This window comes from Sycon ciliatum, chromosome 13 (assembly GCF_964019385.1).
Source record: "Sycon ciliatum chromosome 13, ocSycCili1.1, whole genome shotgun sequence".
NCBI lineage: Eukaryota > Metazoa > Porifera > Calcarea > Leucosolenida > Sycettidae > Sycon > Sycon ciliatum.
In genome coordinates this window covers 9194761-9217234 of record NC_088655.1, presented here as the reverse complement: position 1 = coordinate 9217234, position 22474 = coordinate 9194761, and the positions used below count along the sequence as shown (strand labels likewise).

The 22474-nt window shown below is 48.2% G+C and overlaps 1 protein-coding gene and 1 long non-coding RNA gene across 2 annotated transcripts; one reads left to right on the top strand and one right to left on the bottom strand.

Moving 5' to 3' along the window:
* Positions 1 to 4702: 4702 nt before the first annotated feature.
* Positions 4703 to 20898, top strand: LOC135829039 (uncharacterized). The gene is made up of 10 exons (XM_065341445.1): positions 4703 to 5625; positions 11104 to 11385; positions 12027 to 12129; positions 12470 to 12621; positions 13307 to 13597; positions 14422 to 14544; positions 15013 to 15183; positions 15773 to 15930; positions 17169 to 17355; positions 18155 to 20898. The coding sequence occupies exons 1-10, from the start codon at positions 5529 to 5531 to the stop codon at positions 19939 to 19941; spliced, it is 3351 nt and encodes a 1116-aa protein (XP_065197517.1). The 5' UTR covers positions 4703 to 5528; the 3' UTR covers positions 19942 to 20898.
* On the bottom strand, positions 7476 to 9276 carry LOC135829040 (uncharacterized). The gene is made up of 2 exons (XR_010555789.1): positions 9007 to 9276; positions 7476 to 8855 (listed from the first exon to the last, which is right to left on the bottom strand). It is a non-coding gene; the product is annotated as an uncharacterized LOC135829040 (long non-coding RNA).
* Positions 20899 to 22474: the final 1576 nt, after the last annotated feature.

Sequence of the window (22474 nt, the reverse complement as noted above, 5' to 3'; positions counted from 1 at the left end):
AAGCGCAACGAAAACGAGCAAAAGCCACAGTCCCAACGGAACAAAGAATGTCGATTGTTACTGGACGATGACGAGACCAGTACGATATTTGACAAAGCGGTCTAACTACAATTCGAAGCAGCAAAGCAGCACACCACCCAACTTGGGTGGGTCATAAATATCAAAGATAAGTAAAGAAAGGGAAGCTTTGCGAAAACGAATTGTACAAGCCGAAAGCCAAACTCCTACAGTACTCCTCATGCATGACATTGTGATGGACTAGTTGACTACAAAACAAGTTGTTTCACACGTCACGAACCATACGAACCATACGGCGAAACGTACGTCGTGTGAAACAACTTGTTTTGTAGTCAACTAGTCCATCACAATGTCATGCATGAGGAGTACTGTAGGAGTTTGGCTTTCGGCTTGTACAATTCGTTTTCGCAAAGCTTCCCTTTCTTTACTTATCTTTGATATTTATGACCCACCCAAGTTGGGTGGTGTGCTGCTTTGCTGCTTCGAATTGTAGTTAGACCGCTTTGTCAAATATCGTACTGGTCTCGTCATCGTCCAGTAACAATCGACATTCTTTGTTCCGTTGGGACTGTGGCTTTTGCTCGTTTTCGTTGCGCTTGCCTTCCCCTCTTTGGTCTTTTCCATAACCTTGAACCTTCCAAGTTGGAAGGCTGTCGGTTAGCGCTACGGAGATGTGTTAAAGCTAGGTGTCAGGACGTCGAATGTTTCAGTACTCTGTCAGTTTTGTGCCTAGTTATTGCACTTTCTGACTGTATATAGTATCATGTTACAGTGATGGAGAGTTACTCTTAACTCGTATCCATATGTCTTTTTCTCTTCCACATTTATTTATGGCTCAACATCCGAGTTTCAAATTATTATTATTATTATTATTATCAGTGCAGCTAGACCTTGATGAAGTGCGTCAGTTGTGACGAAAATGCATTATCATTGATCTACAGGCTACAGTACTACTAGTGCTAGACCAGTCGCGTGAGCAGAGTAAAGTCCTGTAAAGAAGCAGAGCTTTGCGTGTGTAGTGGCCAGGCGATGACATGCATTGCCACTAACTGAGTAACTCTGTCTTGCTCGACAGTGTGCTACTTCTGGTGCTAGACCGGTCGGCAATATGTAAAGAAGCGGAGCTTGGCATGTGTAGTGGCGATGGCACGTCTGGACGTCAAGCGGCAGACAGGAATGTGTAGTGTCTACAACTAGACAACGGAGTGACATGTGCCAGAGTGTACACGTACGTACATGTATGTCAACCTCCACCGGGGGACCTGTCAACGCTGCTGATGAGCACACCGCCGAGTATTGAGGTCGGCTGAGTATTTAGTTGAGAGCTCAGTGTACTTCGAAAAATTGATAATACTTTAATAGCGATACCGTCACATGATGTACTGTACATTTCTAGCTGTACATAACTGTGCATGTGCAGTGTACAATGTACGTGCACTTGGTGCATGTACAGTTATGTATGTACAGTGTACTTGGTGCATGTACCAGTTATCAGGTTATGTACAGTGTACTTGGTGCATGGACCAGTTCTACACTACAAATACTAACAGTAGTAGCGACAAGTCAAGAGTACATTATTGACCTGGTCATTACTCGATTTTGACAGTAATACGTACATGTATCTATTATAAATATTGACTGAGTACGAGGTCAATATAGGAAATAAAAGCCGAGTAAAAGACCGAGGCGAAGTCGAGGTCTTTTACGAGGTTTTTATTCCCTATACTGACCAAGTACGAAGTCAATATTAGATTTATCACGTGTTTACCGCCATACCACCACAGTCAGGAGTCGACTGTATGTAACGTTAGAAAGTTTTCATTCTCAAACATAGAAAGTCTTATAGTTGACCAGAAATAGTGCATGTACAATGTACTGAAGTAGGTGTGAAGAAGTCGACGTAGGTCTTATAAATTATGATAACAATAGACAGCGAAATGGAAAAATGAACAGAACTGCCAGCGTGTTGGGGTCCTAGACATGCGTTGATTGTCCGAACATACATGTACATGTACATGTACTAACAAGGCCGGTCTAGGCAGCTCGACGTAGAGTGCTCAATGCACAAATGTACAGAGCAGTATACACACACAACAGAGCAGTACTTACACACACAACAGGGGCGAAAGGCAGCGATCATCAGACAGCAGCATGTACAATCGTGTACATGTATGCAGCATGTTATTGTAGTTGATACATGTAGCAAGTCCTATAGTTGTGCAGGGCTGGTCAGGATGTGAAGAAGTCAGCATATATGTAGGTGGTATAACAATGCCATTGATGACACGATCAGCGGCATCAATGGCGGCGACATCGTCCACAGAGGTGGCATCGGATGATTCTAAACGAAACGATTAACTTAACCAGATCAGTAACGGCATCATCTGCTCTCGATTCCACCATCAGCAGGGGCATCATTGGAGGTGTCCAGCAAACAGTCTGAATATGAATCTTACATTGGTACGGAGATTGAATCAGGATTCATCTTGGGAAAATAAGTACATCGAATATTTCTTCAGGTACTAGTAAGTACATTTTTCCACTCCCCAATGGTATTCGTCTTATCGGAATTCCACTGTACAATCTTGTTTTTAATTAATGAGAGACCGAGAAGAGAGAACGATGAATTTGTTTTGAAGAATTGAATACTTACTTGAAGTAATTCCCCTGTCTTCTTTAACCTACATGTCATATATTTCCGGTGCATGCGTTCAATTGGCATAATTATGATTCATTGGACTTTTAACCTCAAGTGTTTTAAAAAACAATTGAGAGGGACTCAGATGGTGAGCCAAGGAAAAAATTGTGTAACATGGAAAAATGTGGGCACAAGTAGTTATGCGATCGAGTCCACCACCTAGCCATGATTTTGAACAGTCAGCCGTGCACAATCTAGCACAAAACTAACAAAATAATTGTGCACGTCTGACTGTTCAAAATCTGGTTAGTTGGTGGACTCGATCGCATAACTTCAATCTTGGGCCCACATTTTTCCACGTTACAACCCGAGAGGGAATCCGGGATTTATCTTGTAGGGTGTACATGTACATGTACATGTGCAGGTAGTATCACTGAAAACTACCGGTAGTGAAAAGTGTTGAAGATTAGAATCTACCAAAATGTCAGCAATCCTTGTGATCGTTCTGAAAGTGGTGGACATCCTTGTGATGCACACGATACACGCATTCGTTTTGTACGAACTGGAAGACCACGCTCCAGCGACTAGAGAGTCTTGCTTGCGTTCTGCACGAATGCAAACAATAGCAAGGAACATCTCCAGAAGCAGCAGCAGCAACAACAACAACAACACCCATCACAATGTTATCTCTTGTGTTACCCGAAAACAGTGAATGGAAGTGAGACTTGTGACAAGCCGGAACTGTCTTCTGCGTGTAGTGTTACCACTTGATCGTGCCACGTGACCAGGGCAGCTATTGTCTTTTAAGCTCCACCTCTGGAAGCAGTATCTAGTGGCTATAAATAGACACTAGATCCCCGGGCATACATTGTGCACTGCCCTCTCCTGCGAAGCAGCGAGAGGTCGCCGGTTCCAGCCCAAAGCCCGTTGCACATCTGACAGCAAAACAATAATTCCCGCGATGCAGCTCACCAGATCAATGTACATGACCGTATCGGTGATCTACATGTAGGTTATCTTCACTTAGTATAGTCGCGACGAGAGAGCTTTTAAAACAGCGTCCCGGCTTAACTCCGACCTTGGCATGTCACTCGTCAGTGTGTCTCGACCGTTAGCATAACTTTGAATTTTACTATTGCCAGTATTGGTCAATACACAATGCTATCACGCTTACCGCTATCAATGGCAATGCACGGTTTCTGTTCCACCTCCGTGCTGTCCATGGCCAAGGGAAAAAGAGCACAGGATAGGTAGGGCTCGGCACTGGCTCAGGTACTACTAATACTAATCACCAACGACAACCGTTACAAAGACCTGTGCCTGTGCATGCATGGCTGCCGAGCAGCCGCCGCGATCCAGCTCTTTGCTCACCCACTGCACGCTCGCTGCAAACTAATCGCTCGCCGATTGCCAGCCATCAACCTGGGTCTTTTCAGCACTGACAGCTCGTGTACACACTTTCCGACACAGCAGTCACCAAGTCACCTGGCCGGCTAGTTCGACCATTGCATGCGTGTGCACGGCTTGGTTATCACTCGAGGCGGATATGAGGCGTAACCATAGCGTGCACACTCTTCTCTTCCAGTTGTGAAGCATTTTTGCAAAGAGTCACTTTATTGTTAGTGGCACGGCCCTGAGAGGTGTGAAACATGGCCGCCAATCCGCAGTGAAAGAGTTAGTTGGTCCACGGGGTGCAATAATATTGCACACCGTGGACCCACTAACTCTTTCACCGCGGATTGGCCATGTTCCACACCTCTCCGAGCCACTCGAACTCGCAACGAGTCATGGGGTGTGTTCGTTGTATCGGGTCTCGTACTCATAATACGTACGAGGCCAGATACAACGAACAGACCCCATGGCCCATGAGCCGTTACACACATCCCAGAGACGATCTCACGCCGAGTTAGACGCGATACTCGACGCCTTAGATAAGACCTACCTATGGAAGATCGGCGCCTGTGTGCTAGGTCTACCCCATGACATTTGTACGGATGCAACTCGCCAGCTGACAACTGACCGCTGGCTTTCAACGTTACGACGAAAATAATAGACTCGGCCAGGCCCGAAGCTCAGCCGTGCGACCACGGGTCTGCCAGACATTGGCAGTATCCACTGCCAACGGTTACGTTCAGCTCAAGCCCTACCTTCTATGGAAGAATTACTAGCGGCGGTAAAATCGTGTAGGGCTATCGCAAACTCAGTCAGCCCTCGCTGAGCCAGCCGAAGCCCACCAACGGATGTGTATGCTCGCCACTGCCCTATCGTGTCCACATACAGCATCCTCTCGGCCCTGAAGCCGGTAGGTTAGATATAGCTTCTGCGCCTCTCCTTCGCCTTCGCGTAACCAAGTCTCCCCGGCGAGAACGAAGAGTAGTGTCTTTGGGACATACTCGTGTACGCGCCACAACCCCATAGGCCACCAACTTGGACATAACTGTTCCAGGGTTGCACAACTAATCAGCTGTGGTTTGGAGGCGCGCTGCACGCTTGTCGGTACCCAGCGCAAGCCGCAGCTGTATCAATCCCGTCACGCCAAACGCAGCTTCATCAACGTTTTGCTGGTTCCCGTTTGGATTTACCCCCGTTTGGTGTTGGAAACAATCGACCACCAGTGATCTAGTACTTATGTTTGCCTGATGTGTGATGCCCTTGCGCTAAGAGAAGCGTGCTCTTCGTGCCTTTTCTGGATGTGTGACCTTTGGACCTGACCCGTGCGTTAGTTCAGTGCTAGTTGACCCCGCGCGTAGAATTATTGATAATCATTCGTTCGCCTCTAGGTTCTAGTGTGCTCTGTGACTGGATAGTTTCCAGAGTTCCGCCAGTGCTGGGAACGCCCGCGTTTGTGGGGCGAGCAACGTTTTGAGAGAGGATGCTTCCTGGGCGGAGTGCAATCCACAGTGGTTGCAGCCTGCGCTTCTGGTCTCTCTGCTTCCTGTCGATGATCGCTTGCCAACGAGTGGCTGCAGGTATGTCTAGCTGAGCACAGCCTGCAATTCGGTTAGGTGTTTTTACTGAACACATGTGTAACATAATAGCTATTCAAGGCTGATAGATTCATCAAAAATGACTACTCACTATACTGATCTACCTGCAATGCGACCCAAACCTGGACTGTATGCAGACCCAGCAACCCCTAGAGCGAGCGATACTAGATCGTTTTGTGGTAGGTCTAGGTGACGCAGTCCGTTGACAACTGAGTCAATCTTCCACAAGGTCGTGCGCAGTGCGAGCAGATAGGCAAGGACGAGACTAGTAATCAAATTCATATTTTCAATACAGCGAAAAGTAACGATGAGTATGGAGGAAAGTGCCTGATGTCTCAGGCTCTGATCAGGAGCCCTGAAAGCGCGATGCCAATATACAGTGCTAATGGTTCCCACCCTAGAACCAGACTTTTGCTGTAGGCTCTATGTGCGATAAAGGAAATCAAATGAAGTATAATGTCTCAACAAGATCTCGACGTTTGTAATAGACCGATCCCCTTATTATTGTCTGGGTTCGAGCAAGGGGGCAACTCCGCAGTCGCGTGGGATCCTGCTGCACACACGCGACCAACCTCACCTCGGCTTTGCGTGACTTCTCGCATGCGAAGTGCAGAGCACGCGAAATCTACACGCAGTGCAAGCCTGCTACGTCTACAAAAAATGCCACAAGGACTTTTGATTTGAGCTGTTTTGTTTTTGTTTAGACGTCTTCCTTTTTACGACTTCAGGATGCCTTCTCAGGATCATTGCTGCGTTCCTCACTGTCAGAACAGGAGGACGAAGCAAGCAAGTCATTTCACTCCTTTCGTCGTGTGGAGCCACAGCGGCCTGGAGCAAGCGGATCCAGGCTATTCCCCGTGAGGAAGGACGTAGTTTTAGGGCCACTCTGAATATTTGAGATGCAGCGATCATTTCGATCCCGAAGTCGAAATCGTTTTGCCCAGCTCTACAAGGGCAGGATGAGTCCAGGAAGCCAAACAGCTGTCCTACGGTACCAGGTTTGCTTTTCGCAAGAGAGTGGAGTCTGGACGCTCTGCTCCCTATGCTCGCAAAACAGTATTTGCTGAGCCTAGTGCAGTTCGGTCATGGAAGTGCAGCGTCTGCATCACGAGCTCCCCATGCTCGCAAACCAGTATTTTGCTGAGAGGCAACGGCATTTTGAGTTGGAAAGGAACCTGGCTTAGTGCAGTTTGGTCCTGTAATGGAAGTGCAGCATCTGCATCAGGAGTTGGCAGCAAGTAGAGCTCGTGTACAGAGTCTCGTGGAGCAGTTGGACGATGGGGTGAAGAAAGCCGAAAAACAGCTTACGTACAATAACATAAAGAAAGACTCTGAGCCGCGCCAGTTTCTGACTGGTTTGCCTTCAGGTGTTTGGACCGCTCTGTGGGACTTCTTTGAGCCTAGCCGAGAAAATGTACTGCGCCGAGCCAGACCTGCGAAGACGGAAGCTGAGGGACGGCGGATACAGTTGGAGGTGGCCGTAAATCGCCAATGAGCATGTAATGGAGGATCAGCTGCTATTGACATTGATGTGTCTAAGCCTGGGCCGAATGGGACAGAAGCTGTCATGCGTGGCACAAGTTAATCATCCGTTTCACGGTATATACTATATAGCTAGCTGAGCTGGAAAGACGTCTTGTTCCTCCGTTTGGGCATGATCCCCATTCGGGCGAGCTGGCGAGATGTTCAGTCATCAATGCCATGTACCGCAAGACATTCTGCATTGTGGATGAAACAGTTCTATTTTGCCATGCACTTAGGGTTCTCGCACGGGCACAAAAAGACCCAACAGATCCTTGCGCTCTTATTTTCTCCCATGGTAACATTGCTGATCACAACACCCGGTAGCCAGTCGCAGATGCAACCAAATCAACCAGGTTCTCTTACTCTTTTTTTCCAATACTGAAACCAAAGGTATACCAATATTTGCATCGAATGCAGTGATGATTTCAATACTGTCCACTAGTACAACGCATTACCAGACTGGCATATAATCATGATAATATTATCCATTTCGCAATCACTGTCATTGCTTTCTTAGATCTTCAATCATCAATATCGGACCATAAACCGTCTATCATCTTCTATTATATCATCATTAGTATCCTGCTATCCTCCTCTAACGATGAGCTCGAAGAAAAGAAACAGCGGTCTAGAGGCGTAAACAATATCTGTCAACGGAAGTGTCCTTGCTGTGCTGGTGTGTTTATGCTTCGTGCATTAGTTCGGCCAAGAGCGCACGGTGGTGGCGGGTTGAGGATGTTAAATATACTAGAAAATAGTTAGGTTCGAAAGAACCACACACACACTTTGCTGCAGACAGCGGCAAGCTTTGGCCCTCGTGCTTCGAAGAGGGAGCAATCCACTGCGCTACGCTTGCGATTAACAGCAAGCTTCGACTTTTCAAAGGTACGACTCATCATTGGCTCTGGGGTAATGTTCCTGGAACAAATGCCCCATAGCCAACCGAGGGCAAGGGAGCACGCAATCTGCCTTCCTGGGCGAGAAGTGTTCCAGCACAAGAAGCAGCACGAATACATAGGTTCGAAAGAACCACACACACACTTTGCTGCAGACAGCGGCAAGCTTTGGCCCTCGTGCTTCGAAGAGGGAGCAATCCACTGCGCTACGCTTGCGATTAACAGCAAGCTTCGACTTTTCAAAGGTACGACTCATCATTGGCTCTGGGGTAATGTTCCTGGAACAAATGCCCCATAGCCAACCGAGGGCAAGGGAGCACGCAATCTGCCTTCCTGGGCGAGAAGTGTTCCAGCACAAGAAGCAGCACGAATACATGCTGACAAAGACCACTATCACCACCAGCCGGCACACAGCACTCTGTTCTTCAAACACCATCCACTCCGTCCATGTGTTTGCACTGTCCTCCTCTAGCTCTTCACGCTCAACAAATAACACGCACTGCTCATCGTTTTTTTTATGCTTCCTCTGGGTTGGCTAGCCCTTCGACTTGACAAAACAGCGATCACCACTGCACTGCTATCGTCACCTCATAGCAGTCGCTTCCACCAGTGGCTTTTCCTGTCTTTGCAAGGTGTCCAAGGATGGCTGCTGTTGTCACTACAGGCAAATCAGAAGTACTTTAGTGGCTGATGTCCAACCAGATCGTTGGAAAATCGATTTTTCCACTTCAGGGCTGCTGATCGCGACTTGGTGACTTGGCAGCACCACGGTTACCTTCATAGAAGATGGCTCTGGAGAGGAAAAGACAGACCAGAAAAAGTTTACTATTATCTTCAGCACCGATCGCAAGGAGAAAGAAATATGGTCTGCTGTAGCCTAGGTACAAAATAAATCTCACAACACGATTCGAGATTCGAATATTTCAACAACAAAAAAACTCACCTCTGGAGTAACTCCTGTTTGTGGCCCGAGATCGTTCCCTCCCGCGCCTTGAAAAAATCCTGCAGCGGCATCACAGTCCATGTCTCTCTCGGAGACTCTGCTCCTACCAGCAGGAGGTTTAGCACCGCTCGAAGCCATCGCAAACTACTTGAACTAAGCAGAAGACATTCCAAAACAAACCTGAAACACACTGTCAAAGATGCTGTCACGTTCAAAAACTAGCTCGATCGCGAGTGAGGTTGCCCCCGTGCTCGAACCCAGTATAATAAGGGGATCGGTCTATTGTGTCCCTGCTCTGTCGTGCTCAGTCTTGTCCTGCATAATTCATAGGTAGGGGGGTTGTGTTTGACTTGTAAAACGCGGACCGCTAGAGCTTAGTGTACACGTTAGTGTTACTGGTAGGTTCGTTGTGTGTGGGAAATGGGAAACGGAGTAATGCGAGTGTGCAGGACAGTCGTAAAGAAAATGACTTATTACACATGGTCGTTGTGTGTGTATGACACAGCACACGTCTCAGCCAGACCTGCTGAGTCTGAGAGTCATTCCTAGAACCCCAAGCAGATCTTGGAGAGCGTGTGTTTTTTTCTCTTTTTTTCTACAAAATCCACAGACACTGGGGTGAATACAGTGTAGTGTGTAGTGAGTAGAACTGTGTGTCTCCGTGTGTGCAATGAGGCTCAGAACATTCATGACATTATGTGTACTCATCAAGTATTTTATCAATAGTTGACACCAATTGTAAACAAACATCACACAAAAGTAGACCTCTTTACCCCCCCCCCCCCCCCCCCAACACACACACCACGTACATATACACCATGAACCCCTAGCCTCCACCCCCCCCCCCCCCCCTTCCCTCTTTGACTTCTCTTGCTGTACAAACTTAGTTGAGCAGTGAGATCTGTGGACTAGTGAATACAGGTATTCAGAGTTGGCTAAGAAGACTGTTTGCACAGGTCACCTGATGACATCCACTCTACATGACATGTACAACGCAATTGTACATGTAGAGTACACAGCTGTGCCCCACTGCAGAATGATGTTGGCATTCACGCTTCAACTCCATTCACTTAGGGGATACTTGAATGCCAGATGTAGCATCAGCAGAAACATCACTAGGGACAAAACTTTGTGTTTCATTGCAGCCATAACACCAAAAACTCTATTATAGTGTAGATCTACACAGGTGGTGCACCACTCCATATGACTGCAGTTGGAAGACTGGTCAACCCATCCATTATTACGCAACATTGCGTAATCCACACCTCACCACTGACTGTTTGCTACAAGTGCAGGGTTTTTTTTAGCAAAAGTGGGTGAAGACAAAAACTATGATTTTCGTCTTCGGTATCGTCTGATCGGTTGATGTGCGCGTGCGATGCATTGAGATCTAACGGAATATCTTTTTCGAAGTCAGCTCCTGATGGGGAAGGAGAGAATGCAGTGGAAAGAAAGCGAGTCACAGAATATGTTATTGGACTATCAGCGATCACACATGTTATCACGGCGTGATTGCGTGTGGCTCAATCTATGGCACACACCATCACTATGCTCCCACTATGCAATCTTTCGTCTTTGCCTGTGAGCTGTGATCATTGTAAAAAAAAATAAAATAAAATGAACATTATTCTCGAAAGTCGAAAGGCAGGCGTGCCTTGTTCGAATCCCACGTGCAAATCCTTTTGTATAAATACTATAAAAGCTATCGGTTAACGCTGTTGTGGCACCGGTTCACTTCCCACAAATTTCTCTTTGTCATTCCTATACATGAACATGTACCTGTTCATGTATGTCTATGGTAAAAAATAAAAAAAGGAGAAGGTCAAAATGTTACTAGTTATGCTAACTGTCCACCAACGTAACCAGATCATATACAGTCAGCAAGTGCGAACAAATCGCAAAGAAACTGACAAGGAGTACTGAGACATTCAGCAACCTGACAACTCGTAACATCTTGTCCTTCTCCTTTTTTACCATAATTAAATTCGCTCACCACCCGAGTTCAACTATGTACATCTGTGTGTGTGTGTGTGTGTGTGTGTGTGTGTGTGTGTGTGTGTGTGTGTGTATGTTGGTTTGTCCCATACAACACCACAGTGAACACGCCACCAAGCCATCCCACCGTAGAGGCCTTCCGCGTCATCGACGGCAAAGATGCCGTGGTGCGTTGCCATAGCGAGGGCATCCCGCCACCGGCGGTCACGTGGCAGTTTGCCAACGGCAGTTCTGTGAACACCGGCGACGGGCGACGGCGCGCCGTGGGCGGAGAGCTGCACTTCAGGCCGTTCTGGACGAGCGCCGATTACCCGGCCATCTACAAATGCATGGCACGCAATCCCCTGGCCGCAACCTCCAGTGACCACACGCCGGAAATCGGACGTGAGTGCTTTAGGAAAGGATCACAATATCCAGGTTTTCCATATTGAAGAGATTGACTAGTTGAGGGAATGGAAAGGGGAAAAGTCTGAAGAAAAATTGACTGTCAATACCAGGACTCGAACCAGGAAGGGAGAGAAATATTTGAAGTACGATGTGAATAAAAACTGCTTGTTGGTGCAAGTTTTATATTCTTTGCCAGCTACGAATAGCTTCTTGGGTCTCTTTTGTCAAGCTGTTGAGCCATCAGCAACCTAAAGTGGTTTTCTACCATGAAATGCCTAGTCTGTACCATTGTGATCCCATTTGTGTGTGTGTGTGTAAAAAATGAAAAAAATGAAAAATAGGGATTCACTGGCCAGAAAAAGTCACTTCAATCAGCTGTGTGGTGGATACCAGGCTAAAAATAGTGCCGGTCAATTCATCAGCCTTGCAAGCTGTTGAATGGTGTAATCCCTGCACAAGTTGCTATGTCTAACATAGCTGTTCGCTATCATCGCTTCCGCGATGGGCAGGTCTGAGGTCTGAGGTGTGTTTGTGTGTGTTTGTGTGTGTGTGTGTGTGTGTGTGTGTGTGTGTGTGTGTGTGTGTGTGTGTGTGTGTGTGTGTCACTGTGCGTCCATGTGTGCTGTGTATGTATGCAGAAATACCCAAGATAACACGTAATCCAGAGGACATCACAGTGGAACAGGGCAAGACAGGTGTGCTGCTGTGTGCGGCCAACGCAAGCCCCACTCCACATTACAGGTAGGAAACTGTGTGTGTGTGTGTGTGTGTGTGTGTTTGTGTATGTGTGTGTGTCTGTCTGTGCATTTGTGTGTGTGTGTGTGTGTGTGTGTGTGTGTGTGTGTGTGTGTGTGTGTGTGTGTGTTTGCAACTTTCAGTGCTGTATCTGAGAGGGTGGGATTTTTGCACGATCTGACCAAGTGCATGCATATCGTCAAGTCAAAATATGCAGTTCTATGTATCTGTACATAACCTTCCTCTGTGTGTGGATGTGCATGTGCATTTGCACATGCATTCGTGTGTGTGTAATGTGCATGATAATTATGTCTTTTCCCTATCCACCATCCCTACCTTCCTGCAGATGGTACAAGACGGCCCCAACCGGCCAGCCTATAGCCAAGGGCCATGCCCTGCACATCGAGAGTGCCCAGTACGAAGACCACGGACTCTACTTCTGTCAAGCAAGCAACTGGGCAGGCACGGCTCTCACCCGTGCAAGAGTCACAGTACTCTGTAAGTCTGAAGAACTGGGGAAATGAAATGAACAGGTGATGAGGATTAAGGAATTTTGTTATACGGATGAGAAATTTGTGAATGCAGTCAAAAGCAGACACAGAACAATATTCAGTCGATTCAAACATTTTCTTGTGGCAATCTTCAGGAAAGGATCCTGCATATACAGCAGCACGTAAAGCAGCATATTAATCAGGGCAAGATGGGCACCTCCACAGAGTGCTCAAATGCTCCGCAGTCCAGCATGATATACATGAGCACAGACATGCGGGAGGCAGTTTTGCGGTGGATTTTTAGCTTTACCTGCTGAACGTTCGTTGATGCCCTGGGCGGTCATCCGATGTTGGTTTAGTGTGATTAGACAGGCTGTATCCAATAGTATATTGCCATACCTAGTACACGCATGTAGTGTGCAGTGTGCTGTGTGTGATAGTCTGTACAAAACCGAAGACTCGCCACGCAGCCACACCTCAGAATGGCTTTTTAAGCAAAGCGGTCATTAAAGCCAGGTGGTCTTTAGAACCAGGTCCCACAGTGTCTGTGTAGAACAGTCCGTGCAAGGAAAAACGGTCAGGCTTTACTGTAAAGTAAACCTCACACATCTGCGTTATAACTGGCCATACAATGGTATTCGGGCAGTACCAAGTCTGCAATTCTTACCGATTCTTCATTTCTGCTTGCATAGATTCGCCGGTGATACTGACTAACCAGACAGAGCCGGTTCACCTGGATTCTGCCGATGATCGGCAAGTCCTCATTGCCGTGTGTGAGTACTCGGCCAATCCCGCGCCCACCGTCCGCTGGTTCAAGAACAGCATGCCGCTGGCGATGGGCGATCACTTCCGCGCGTCCAGCAACGCAACCACGGCCACCCTGCATGGCCAGCGGCTGCAGTCGGAGGACGGCGGTCTGTTCTCGTGCGTGGCTACCAACCCCTTCGGCAGCGCATCGGAGAGCTACAGGGTCATGGTCAAGGGTAAGGAGACCAAAAGAACTGAGACATTGAATACCGTATCTCCCCGATTGTAAGTCGCACCGTTTCACACTAAACTTCAAGGGCAAAGAAGGGGGTGCGAATCAAGTGTGACTTCTTGCTTATGTGAATGCATTGAGACCATTTTGTTTGGACATGAGAATGGATTGCGACTTATAGACGGGCAAATCAGGTACCATTTTTCAGTATATGTGACACGTGTTGTGAGCTGCCCTTGGCGTGAAAAACTTGCCAGCGCCTTCTAGGTTCGACCTGGTCCCATAGCTCAGATGGTTAGAGCATTGCTCATGGCAAGCAAGGTACCGGGTTCGAGTCCTGGTGGGGTCAGCATCTTTTTCCACTTCCCCGACTGATCCTTTGAATTTGAAGTTCCCCCAATGTTTCGAAATGCTCCTGATCAAATAGATATTACCTCTGCCTGGCCTAGTGTACATTGATAGCAAGGATGCTTGCACGAGGCGGTGACAAGTGCATTCCAGTAGCATAGCGAGATAACAGCTCTGGAGCCGAACAGCTTAAGCACAGCATTCCACAGGGCTGTGCGGTTAGCACAGGTCTGCGGCTTTTATGAGGTCTGGCTTATAATGAAACCTTATCTGCACTGCTGCTGTCTTCTGTTTTATCAAATTAACCTTGATCTGATAGTCACGGTCACTTGCACAGGCTGTCAACCTTGCCAATAGCCATCCTCGATCGTGCATGAGAAATGCGTCTTCTGTTCACGAGTTGTTCCTATTCGTGAGGTTAAAAGTATTCAATATTTTTTCTAATTCTTATGAATGATTGTCTTTCTCTCCCTGTGTCAGGTCGACCTCCACCGCCAAACATCACCGACTTACGCATAACAGCACATTCGGTGGATGTCTTCTGGCAGGTGATGGGAGATGGGAACTCGCCCATTGAGGAGTACACTATCCAAGTCACCAGAGGTGAGTACAGGATACTGTCGGTGGCGCTGCCCTGAACACCACCATGCACAATAGCATCGTACACTTGTCCCTAGAAGCATGCGGCTTTGTATGGGCTGTTTTGATTGGTTTGGTTCACCTCAACAAGAATAGGAGGATTAAAAAAAGTTTTTTACTCCGAGTTTCATGCACTAAGCGATTATCAGAAACCTTATTTTCCATCTTCTTATTCTTGTTGTAACTAGCTCTGCCTTTCGGTGTTGAGCACTGTATTGCGGGACAGCCTGGAACCTCTCTGCTCTACTGGTTTGGTTTACCTCTATTAATGTCTACTTCACCATGGTCACAGGCAATATGTGTGTGTGTGTGTGTGTGTGTGTGTATGTGTGTGTGTGTGTGTGTGTGTGTGTGTGTGTGTGTGTGTGTGTGTGTGTGTGTGTGTGTGTGTGTGTGTGCGTGTGTGTGTGTGTGTCGTGCAAATCCCACCAGGTGACAGTGCTACTGTAATCGCCGAGAAGACAGTAAAATCAAAGCAGCTGCAGGGCACTCTCCACGCCAATGGGCTGCTGTCCGGAATGTACTACCGGGCTCGGGTTCTGGCCCGCAACAAGTTTGGTCAGTCGCCTCCGGGCGAGGCTCAATTCCGCACCCAACCCACGAGTAAGTGAGATTGGTGAACTGTGGAGAGTGGGCACGCATATAACCATTACCTTTTTACTATACGATGCTATTTGCAGCACAGTAAAACCTGTGACTAACGACCACCCCTTGGAGCCAGAGAAAGCGGTCTTTAGTGGCAGGTGGTCCTTAGTGAGAGGTTTGCACCGCACAACCATAGTACATGAATGTGACACCGTCCGTGCCTGGCAAAGTGGTCTGTAGTACCGGGCTGGTTGCTAGTCACGGTGGTCTGTAGTCACAGGTTTTACTGTAGTACCGGGCTGGTCGCTAGTCACGGTGGTCTTTAGTTACAGGTTTTACTGTAATTGTTTGTGCATCATCGATATGTCTCTCAATACGGCTGGCTAATCTCCCCCTCCTTTGCTTTGGCTTTTTTCCATTGGACGGTGAAATGAAATAAAAAGATATTTGCAGACAGACTCATACAGAGAAGGGCAAAGAAAACGCAGCGTCTTTCTGTGCTGTGTGGTGATGGCTGTGTGATCACGGTTGAGTGTGTGCGTGAAACTCTGAGTCGCGGCTAAATTCTCCCCGCTGCATGTCTCTGTGTTTGCCTATGCGTGTTCAGGACCGTATCGTCCCAATATCACTGACATCACGTCGCACCGCCTGAGGTCCCTGACCGTGCACATTCACATCCCACACAATGGCGGCGAGGACGTCAGGAACTGCTCTGTGGACTATCGGCGCATGCCATCCAGCGGTCTCTTCAAAGGCGATGACCAGGTGAGTCGATTCATTGGGGTATCATTCAGGAGGAAGAGAAGAGGTTTGTCAAACAACGCCCCTTTATCTTTTATCATACCGCTAAGGAGAAAAGGCACTTCAGGCGCTTCAAGAACTTCTTCAAAGTTTTCCCTAGTATACTTTCGAGCCTTATCGTCATGTGAAACAAAGGAAAAATCAAATGAAAAAGGGGACAATTGATTAAGTGCAATAGGTCTTTGTGGTCCACTTTCACAACAACAACACACACACATACGTCTCTGCTGTGAGCGCGGTGGCTCGGCAATGGCGAAGTAATGGATTAAGTACAGTAGAGAAGTGATAGAAACAGCGCAAGGAAGAAGAGCTAAAATAACAACGAGCATTTTTTTTCTTTTCTTTAGGATGCTGTTACGTGAAGTCTACAAACTCCTCAGGTGTACTTCAGATTTACAGAATGTTTATGCACCTCTACTTAAAAACCTGAGAAATATGTGAAAAAAATTAATATGAAGAAAATTGACTACTTCAAAGAGAACAAGACATGCCATCTCTGCCAACAGCAGCAGGATTCTGCGGCACATTGCACTTTTAAACAATGCAATCCAGCTATCCGTAGAATTTAACAACTGCAACATACAAGTTAAAACGAAGGTCAATGCTGCACTCCCAGGAGGTGGTATGCCACGGTTCATGTATGAATTACTGTAAAAGCAGAAATTTTCGGTGGTGTAATATTTTCGGTGTTCTCCAAATATCGGCGGTTCGGTGGAGGGAAATTTCCGGCAAAACCCATTTTCCAGGTATTAGTGTACTAGTAGGACATTATATACACTGTCGGTTGTACTGAAAATTCAGTGCGTTTTATTTTCGGTAAAAGTTGTCGGCACCGAAGTTACCGAAAATAAAACACCACCAAAAATGTCTGCTTTTACAGTACTTATTCTGCTAGACACGAGTCACATGACCAATGGAAGATTTTTTCTTCATACGCATACTCGTGAGCTCAAATCTGGTTAGATTTGAGGAGCAAAAGGGATGGTGAGACGTATTGTACCAGGCCGACCGGAGGTCTAGGCTTCACAGTGAGCTAGATGCAACCATATCATGAAGTTCTTTTCTTTCTTCTACAAAATCTACATAATTATCTCCTGACACCGGAGTGAATACTGGAGTGTGGTGGGGCCCAATAAGCTCAGCCAAGTACTGACCAGCTTGTGGCGCTTCTTTTCTACCCTATCCGTGTCTGTCGGATGCAGGTTGAGCAAGCTGGACGACCCATGTGGCGGTCGGTGCAGGTCGAGTCCTGGGAGGCGGATCGTGAGATCACTGGTGAAATCAAGGACATCATGGTTGATGCGGTGTATGAAGTGAGGGCGCGATGCAGCAACAAACACGGCTGGAGTCGCTGGTCACCACTGCAAACTGGATACTCACCCGCGACCGGTAGGTTATCTGGGAATTTTAGCAATGCATGTAGTACTATCTGCCTGTCTCTCTCTCTCTCTCTCTCTCTTTCTCTTTCTCTCTCTCTCTCTCTCTCTCTCTCTCTCTCTCTATCTCTCTCTGTCTCTGTGTCTCTCTGTCTCTGTCTGTCTCTCTCTGTCTCTCTCTCTCTTTTTCTCCCTCTCTCTCCCTCTCTCTTTCTCTTTCTCTCTCTCTCTGTCCGTGTGTGTGCGTGTGTGTGTTTGCGTGCTTCTCTTCCGATGGGCAAATACATGGTACATGGTGTGTCACCACTACTGACAGATCGATTAACTTTGAAGTGGAAGTGCTAAGACTGCAGGGTTAGATATGTGAGGAAGATAAATATCACGTTCGACTTTCAAAGTTTCTTCGCCTCAAGCTATCCCATTTTAAGATGGTAATGTCTGCTATGCACGTGCGCTACTTGTGAAGATGCCTGAAAACTCTCAGATCATTTTTTAAAGGAAAGTATGCCATTTTCGTCATGCTCCTCCTTGCAGTACTCTCTTTTGTTTCTCTCCTGATTATTTAGTTCGCCGTGGTTGGCTACCACCCGACTTCTCATAAATATTGGCGGTCTTACGACGAGCCAGGAGATGTTGAATAAATAAATAAATATAGTTAGAGTTTACAAGAGCCTGAACTCTGGGTACCCCATTCATTTTTGGAGAATTGCTAGAATGTGCAACTTGTTACAGTGCCAAGTCTTACAGTATGGGTCCCTATTGATTGAGATGGTGTTTTATTTCACCACCCTTGTTGTTTGTTGTGCGTGCAGATCCCGCCTCCAGGTCCGAGGAGGCAGTGGCCGGCAAGCCATCGTCGACGAAGACCATCATCTACGCCGCTGCCGGCGTCGGCGGCGCCCTCGTTATTCTGCTGCTCGTCGTACTTCTCATCGTCTACAAGCGGCGAAGGCTTCGCAGCGACAGCACTCAAGTCACCCCCAGAAGTAGCCACGGCAACGGCGGTGGTAAGCCGTTCCCAGACTCACCAGAGTCGGCCACTGCTCGCTATCATCTGTCCTCTGCAGTGGCGCCCTCGGCTGAGGCATTCGACGCGGGAAGCAATCCCGGAGGAGCCGACCATTCACCGACCGGCAGGCACTTTCGACGTGAAGGTCAGTTGAAGCTGCAACGCCTTGGATCATCACGCAGCACAAGCTTCTCAGAAGGCCTCCACAACCTGTCCAGACAGCAAAGTCAGTCACGGTCCCGTGCTGCAACCGGTGATAACGGTCGCAGTCCATACGATCACGAGTCTCTCACGGCGGCACGTTCGTCATCACCGGGACCAGCAGCAGCAGCAGCAGCAGCAGCAGCAGCAGAGGAAGATCCTGAAACGGTGTACTTACAGGAACGCCAGCGCCGTCAGTATGCGATGAGCCGGTCGCTGGGCTATCTGGATCGCAACGGCTCGTTCTACCTGTCAGCCTCACAACTCGTCAACAATGAAGGTGGTGGCGAAGGCGAGTACGGCGCCATGCCAACCGAAGACCCGGTGCGGCTCGGTTGCTATGGCGCCGAATCACCCCGGGCAACCAGATCGGGGAGGCAGCCTTTGGATGACCCGCCCTCTCGGCGATTCCCGCGCAGCAGGGAGGACCCTGAGAATCTGAGTGGACGCGCGAGCATTCTGCACGCCTCCAAACAAAAAGCGCTGGAAAGGTTCTCCAGCGATGAGCATGCATCCATTCCACGCGAAGTCAAAAACAAGTCTTTACCGAGGCACGCCGAAGCACCAGGTTCAAAGCCGCCAATAGCCCACAGGCCCGCTGTTCGCAGTAAAACTCTCCCGTCTAAGAAACCACCGCACCTAGCCGACCCAGACTCGCCGGAGAGCGGCGCGTCGGGTTCCTTCAAGGCGGACATCAGCCAGGGCGTGCTGGATTTGAGACGGCCCCGACGCACCGTCACCAAACAGGTCAGCTACAGCGAGGACTTGCCGACGGCCGCACGACCACCGCTAGCCATACAGGTGATGAAACTACCGTCATCAGAGTACGCGCAGAGTACGAAACTCAAAGCCGGCACTGCCCCTGACAGGCGCGCACATCCGAGAAAGACCGGGCAGGATGACGCGCACTTGCCCAGCAGAGGTTCGAGATCAAAGCACTCGCCGGAGCGCCGACGAAAGCCCTCGGGCGACGGCCATGCTTTCGCAGACGAGCCGCTGTCCAGCGAGCTTCCCCTCGGTAACGACGTCAACTTCTTCAACACCGCAGCCTGCATAAGCAGCAGCAACAGCAGCAGCAGCACCAGCAGCCGGACTAACATCAACACCATCCACACTAGCTCCGGTGGTGGTGGCAATGCATTGCGAACAGTCAATGAACGAGGGCCGAGTACGAGGCGAAAAGCGGACACGGTGCACGCCATGATATCCGGTAGGAATGTGCCGCCGTCCGCGCTGAGCAAGAAGATCAGCAACGGCTCGCACCGCTCGCGCGCCGGAAATGAAGAGTACGAAGTGGACGATGCCTGCATCGTCGATGGCGTGGAATACCCGCCGACGGAGGAGCGCATTGAAAACGGAAATGTCACCAGTCTCAACTCCTATGTGTAGTAGGTGTTTACCGCTGGCATTGTGTGTTGATGGATACTCCGTGGAACAAACCAATCTGCTTTCTGGATCCACCTTGCTGCATGAATTTATCCTCCATGGAACAAACCAGGATGGAGCCGGAAACCCACTGTGATCAATCGTGCGTGCAACAAACCCACATGGAGCCGCCAACTCGCTTTCCCCAACCCTTGGAACAAGCCCAGCTGTATCAGGCGAGAGCCATGGTCCTTGAGCTGCCATACAGCCAACACCATACACACCACTATGTATGCAGTGTGTGATGCGGACGGTGCGCGATCCGCTCACACATGCTACCAGCGTGATGATGATGCCGTGGACGACAAACGAGTGCGGTGCACGAGTAAACCTGTCGACTTGATGCTATCAATCTAATATCTATCACACTATTGAGTAATATCCACTAGATCTATTTTAAATTGCTTTGAGAGAAAGTTGCAAACGGGTGAACTAGATCACTAATAACATTATTTTTTGAACTGAGCTGTTCGGCGGCAACAAGAAGAACTAGGAGATACACACATGACAACATTAGAGCTTGTACATGTATGTCCTGCTGCTTCTAGTGTCCATCCGTCGCCAGGAAAAAAACAAGAGCTACAACAACAGGAGTACATTTATTTTGAAGCCTATTTTAAAATTGGTGACAATTATTCTTCATACTATGTGGGTAGCTGCCTATTAAATACAGTAATACTGTTAGCTAGAGCTTTGAATCCGTGCAGGTGTTCTGACAGTGCATAGTATTGTGCACTGAAGCTTTGCTGAATGGCTGCATTCCGATTCGTGCTAGCTGCTCACCAGGGAGTAGTAAAATAACGGTATTTTACTACTCCCTGCCGCTCACCATCTCTCACATGATGTTTTTATGATTGTCCCCTATCCATAGTCATTGTAATTAGACCTAATTGTAATGCCCTTGAGAACAGTGCTAGCGGCTTTGGTATGGTGCAATCTTGAGCTAGAAAGTGTGCGCCTGTTGCGGGGCTGGGATGTGCCGAGTAATTCTTGGGGACTTCTTATCATTTCCCCCTTTTTTTTTTAATTAAAGGGGAAGTTAAGCCTAAAATAAAATTTTCACCAGTTGTAGTCTTCGGGGTGCTGAGTCGAAATGGTCTTGGTCCGAGGAAGCTGAGACGCTCCCTTCCTTCTTTATTCCCAACTGAACTCTTGCACTTCCACCGAAACTGGGTGACTGCGCCCTACTAGATGGGGATTTGTATGCAAAATGTCACTAAAAGCGCCATTTCGTTCTTATAAAAGCACGGATGACCGCGATTGGCCCATATGTTGTAGTCTTTTGGACGCTGAGTCGACTGGTTTTGGTCCGAAAAGGCTGCGATGCAGCGTTCCTCCTTTATTCCCAATCGAACATGGCTGAACAAGTGGTCACGTGCTCGTACATACACCAGTCACCTGGTCACCGTGCCTGCAGGCTACACCTTTGAGCGAGTTTCTGTCACTCGAGTTGAACCTTGGTGTGAAAGTTGCCGCCTGCTGGCGCGGTGACCAGGTGACTGGTGTACGCACGAGCACGTGACCACTTGTTCAGCCATGTTCGATTGGGAATAAAGGAGGAACGCTACATCGCAACCTTTTCGGACCAAAACCAGTCTACAATATATGGGCCAATCGCGTTCCTCCGTGCTTTTATAAGAACGAAATGGCGCTTTTAGTGACATTTTGCATACAAATCCCCATCTAGTAGGACGCAGTCACCCAGTTTCGGTGGAAGTGCGCGAGTTCGAGTATGTCTGTCCTTAAAGGGGAAGTTAAGGCAAAAACTAAAATTTCACCAGTTGTAGTCTTCGGGGTGCTGAGTCGAATGGTCTTGGTCCGAGAAAGCTGAGACGCTCCCTTCCTACTTGAATCCCAATCGAACTCGCGCACTTCCACCGAAACTGGGTGACTGCGCCCTACGAGATGGGGATTTGTATGCAAAATGTCACTAAAAGCGCCATTTCGTTCTTATAAAAGCACGGATGACCGCGATTGGCCCATATGTTGTAGTCTTTTGGACGCTGAATCGACTGGTTTTGGTCCGAAAAGGCTGCGATGCAGCGTTCCTCCTTTATTCCCAATCGAACATGGTTGAAGAAGCGGTCACGTGCTCCTGGGTGCCAAAATCACCTGGTCACCACGCCAGCAGGCGACAACTTTCACACCAAGGTTCAACTCGAGTGACAGGACTGCACCCAAAAAAGGTCAAAACAGGCTGTAAGTTGTACCCTGCAGGCACGGTGACCAGGTGACTGGTGTACGCAGGAGCACGTGACCGCTTCTTCAACCATGTTCGATTGGGAATTAGGGGCGAACGCTGCATCGCAGCCTTTTCGGACCAAAACCAGTCGACTCAGCGTCCAAAAGACTACAACATATGGGCCAATCGCGGTCATCCGTGCTTTTATAAGAACGAAATGGCGCTTTTAGTGACATTTTGCATACAAATCCCCATCTCGTAGGGCGCAGTCACCCAGTTTCGGTGGAAGTGCGCGAGTTCGATTGGGATTCAAGT

Excerpts from the sequence above, each read along its gene's own strand:
- LOC135829039 (XM_065341445.1), top strand. The coding sequence starts at position 5,529 with ATGCTTCCTGGGCGGAGTGCAATCCACAGTGGTTGCAGCCTGCGCTTC. Across the intron at positions 13,598-14,421 it reads CTACAGGGTCATGGTCAAGG|GTCGACCTCCACCGCCAAAC; the intron begins GTAAGGAGACCA and ends TCCCTGTGTCAG. Across the intron at positions 14,545-15,012 it reads CACTATCCAAGTCACCAGAG|GTGACAGTGCTACTGTAATC; the intron begins GTGAGTACAGGA and ends AAATCCCACCAG.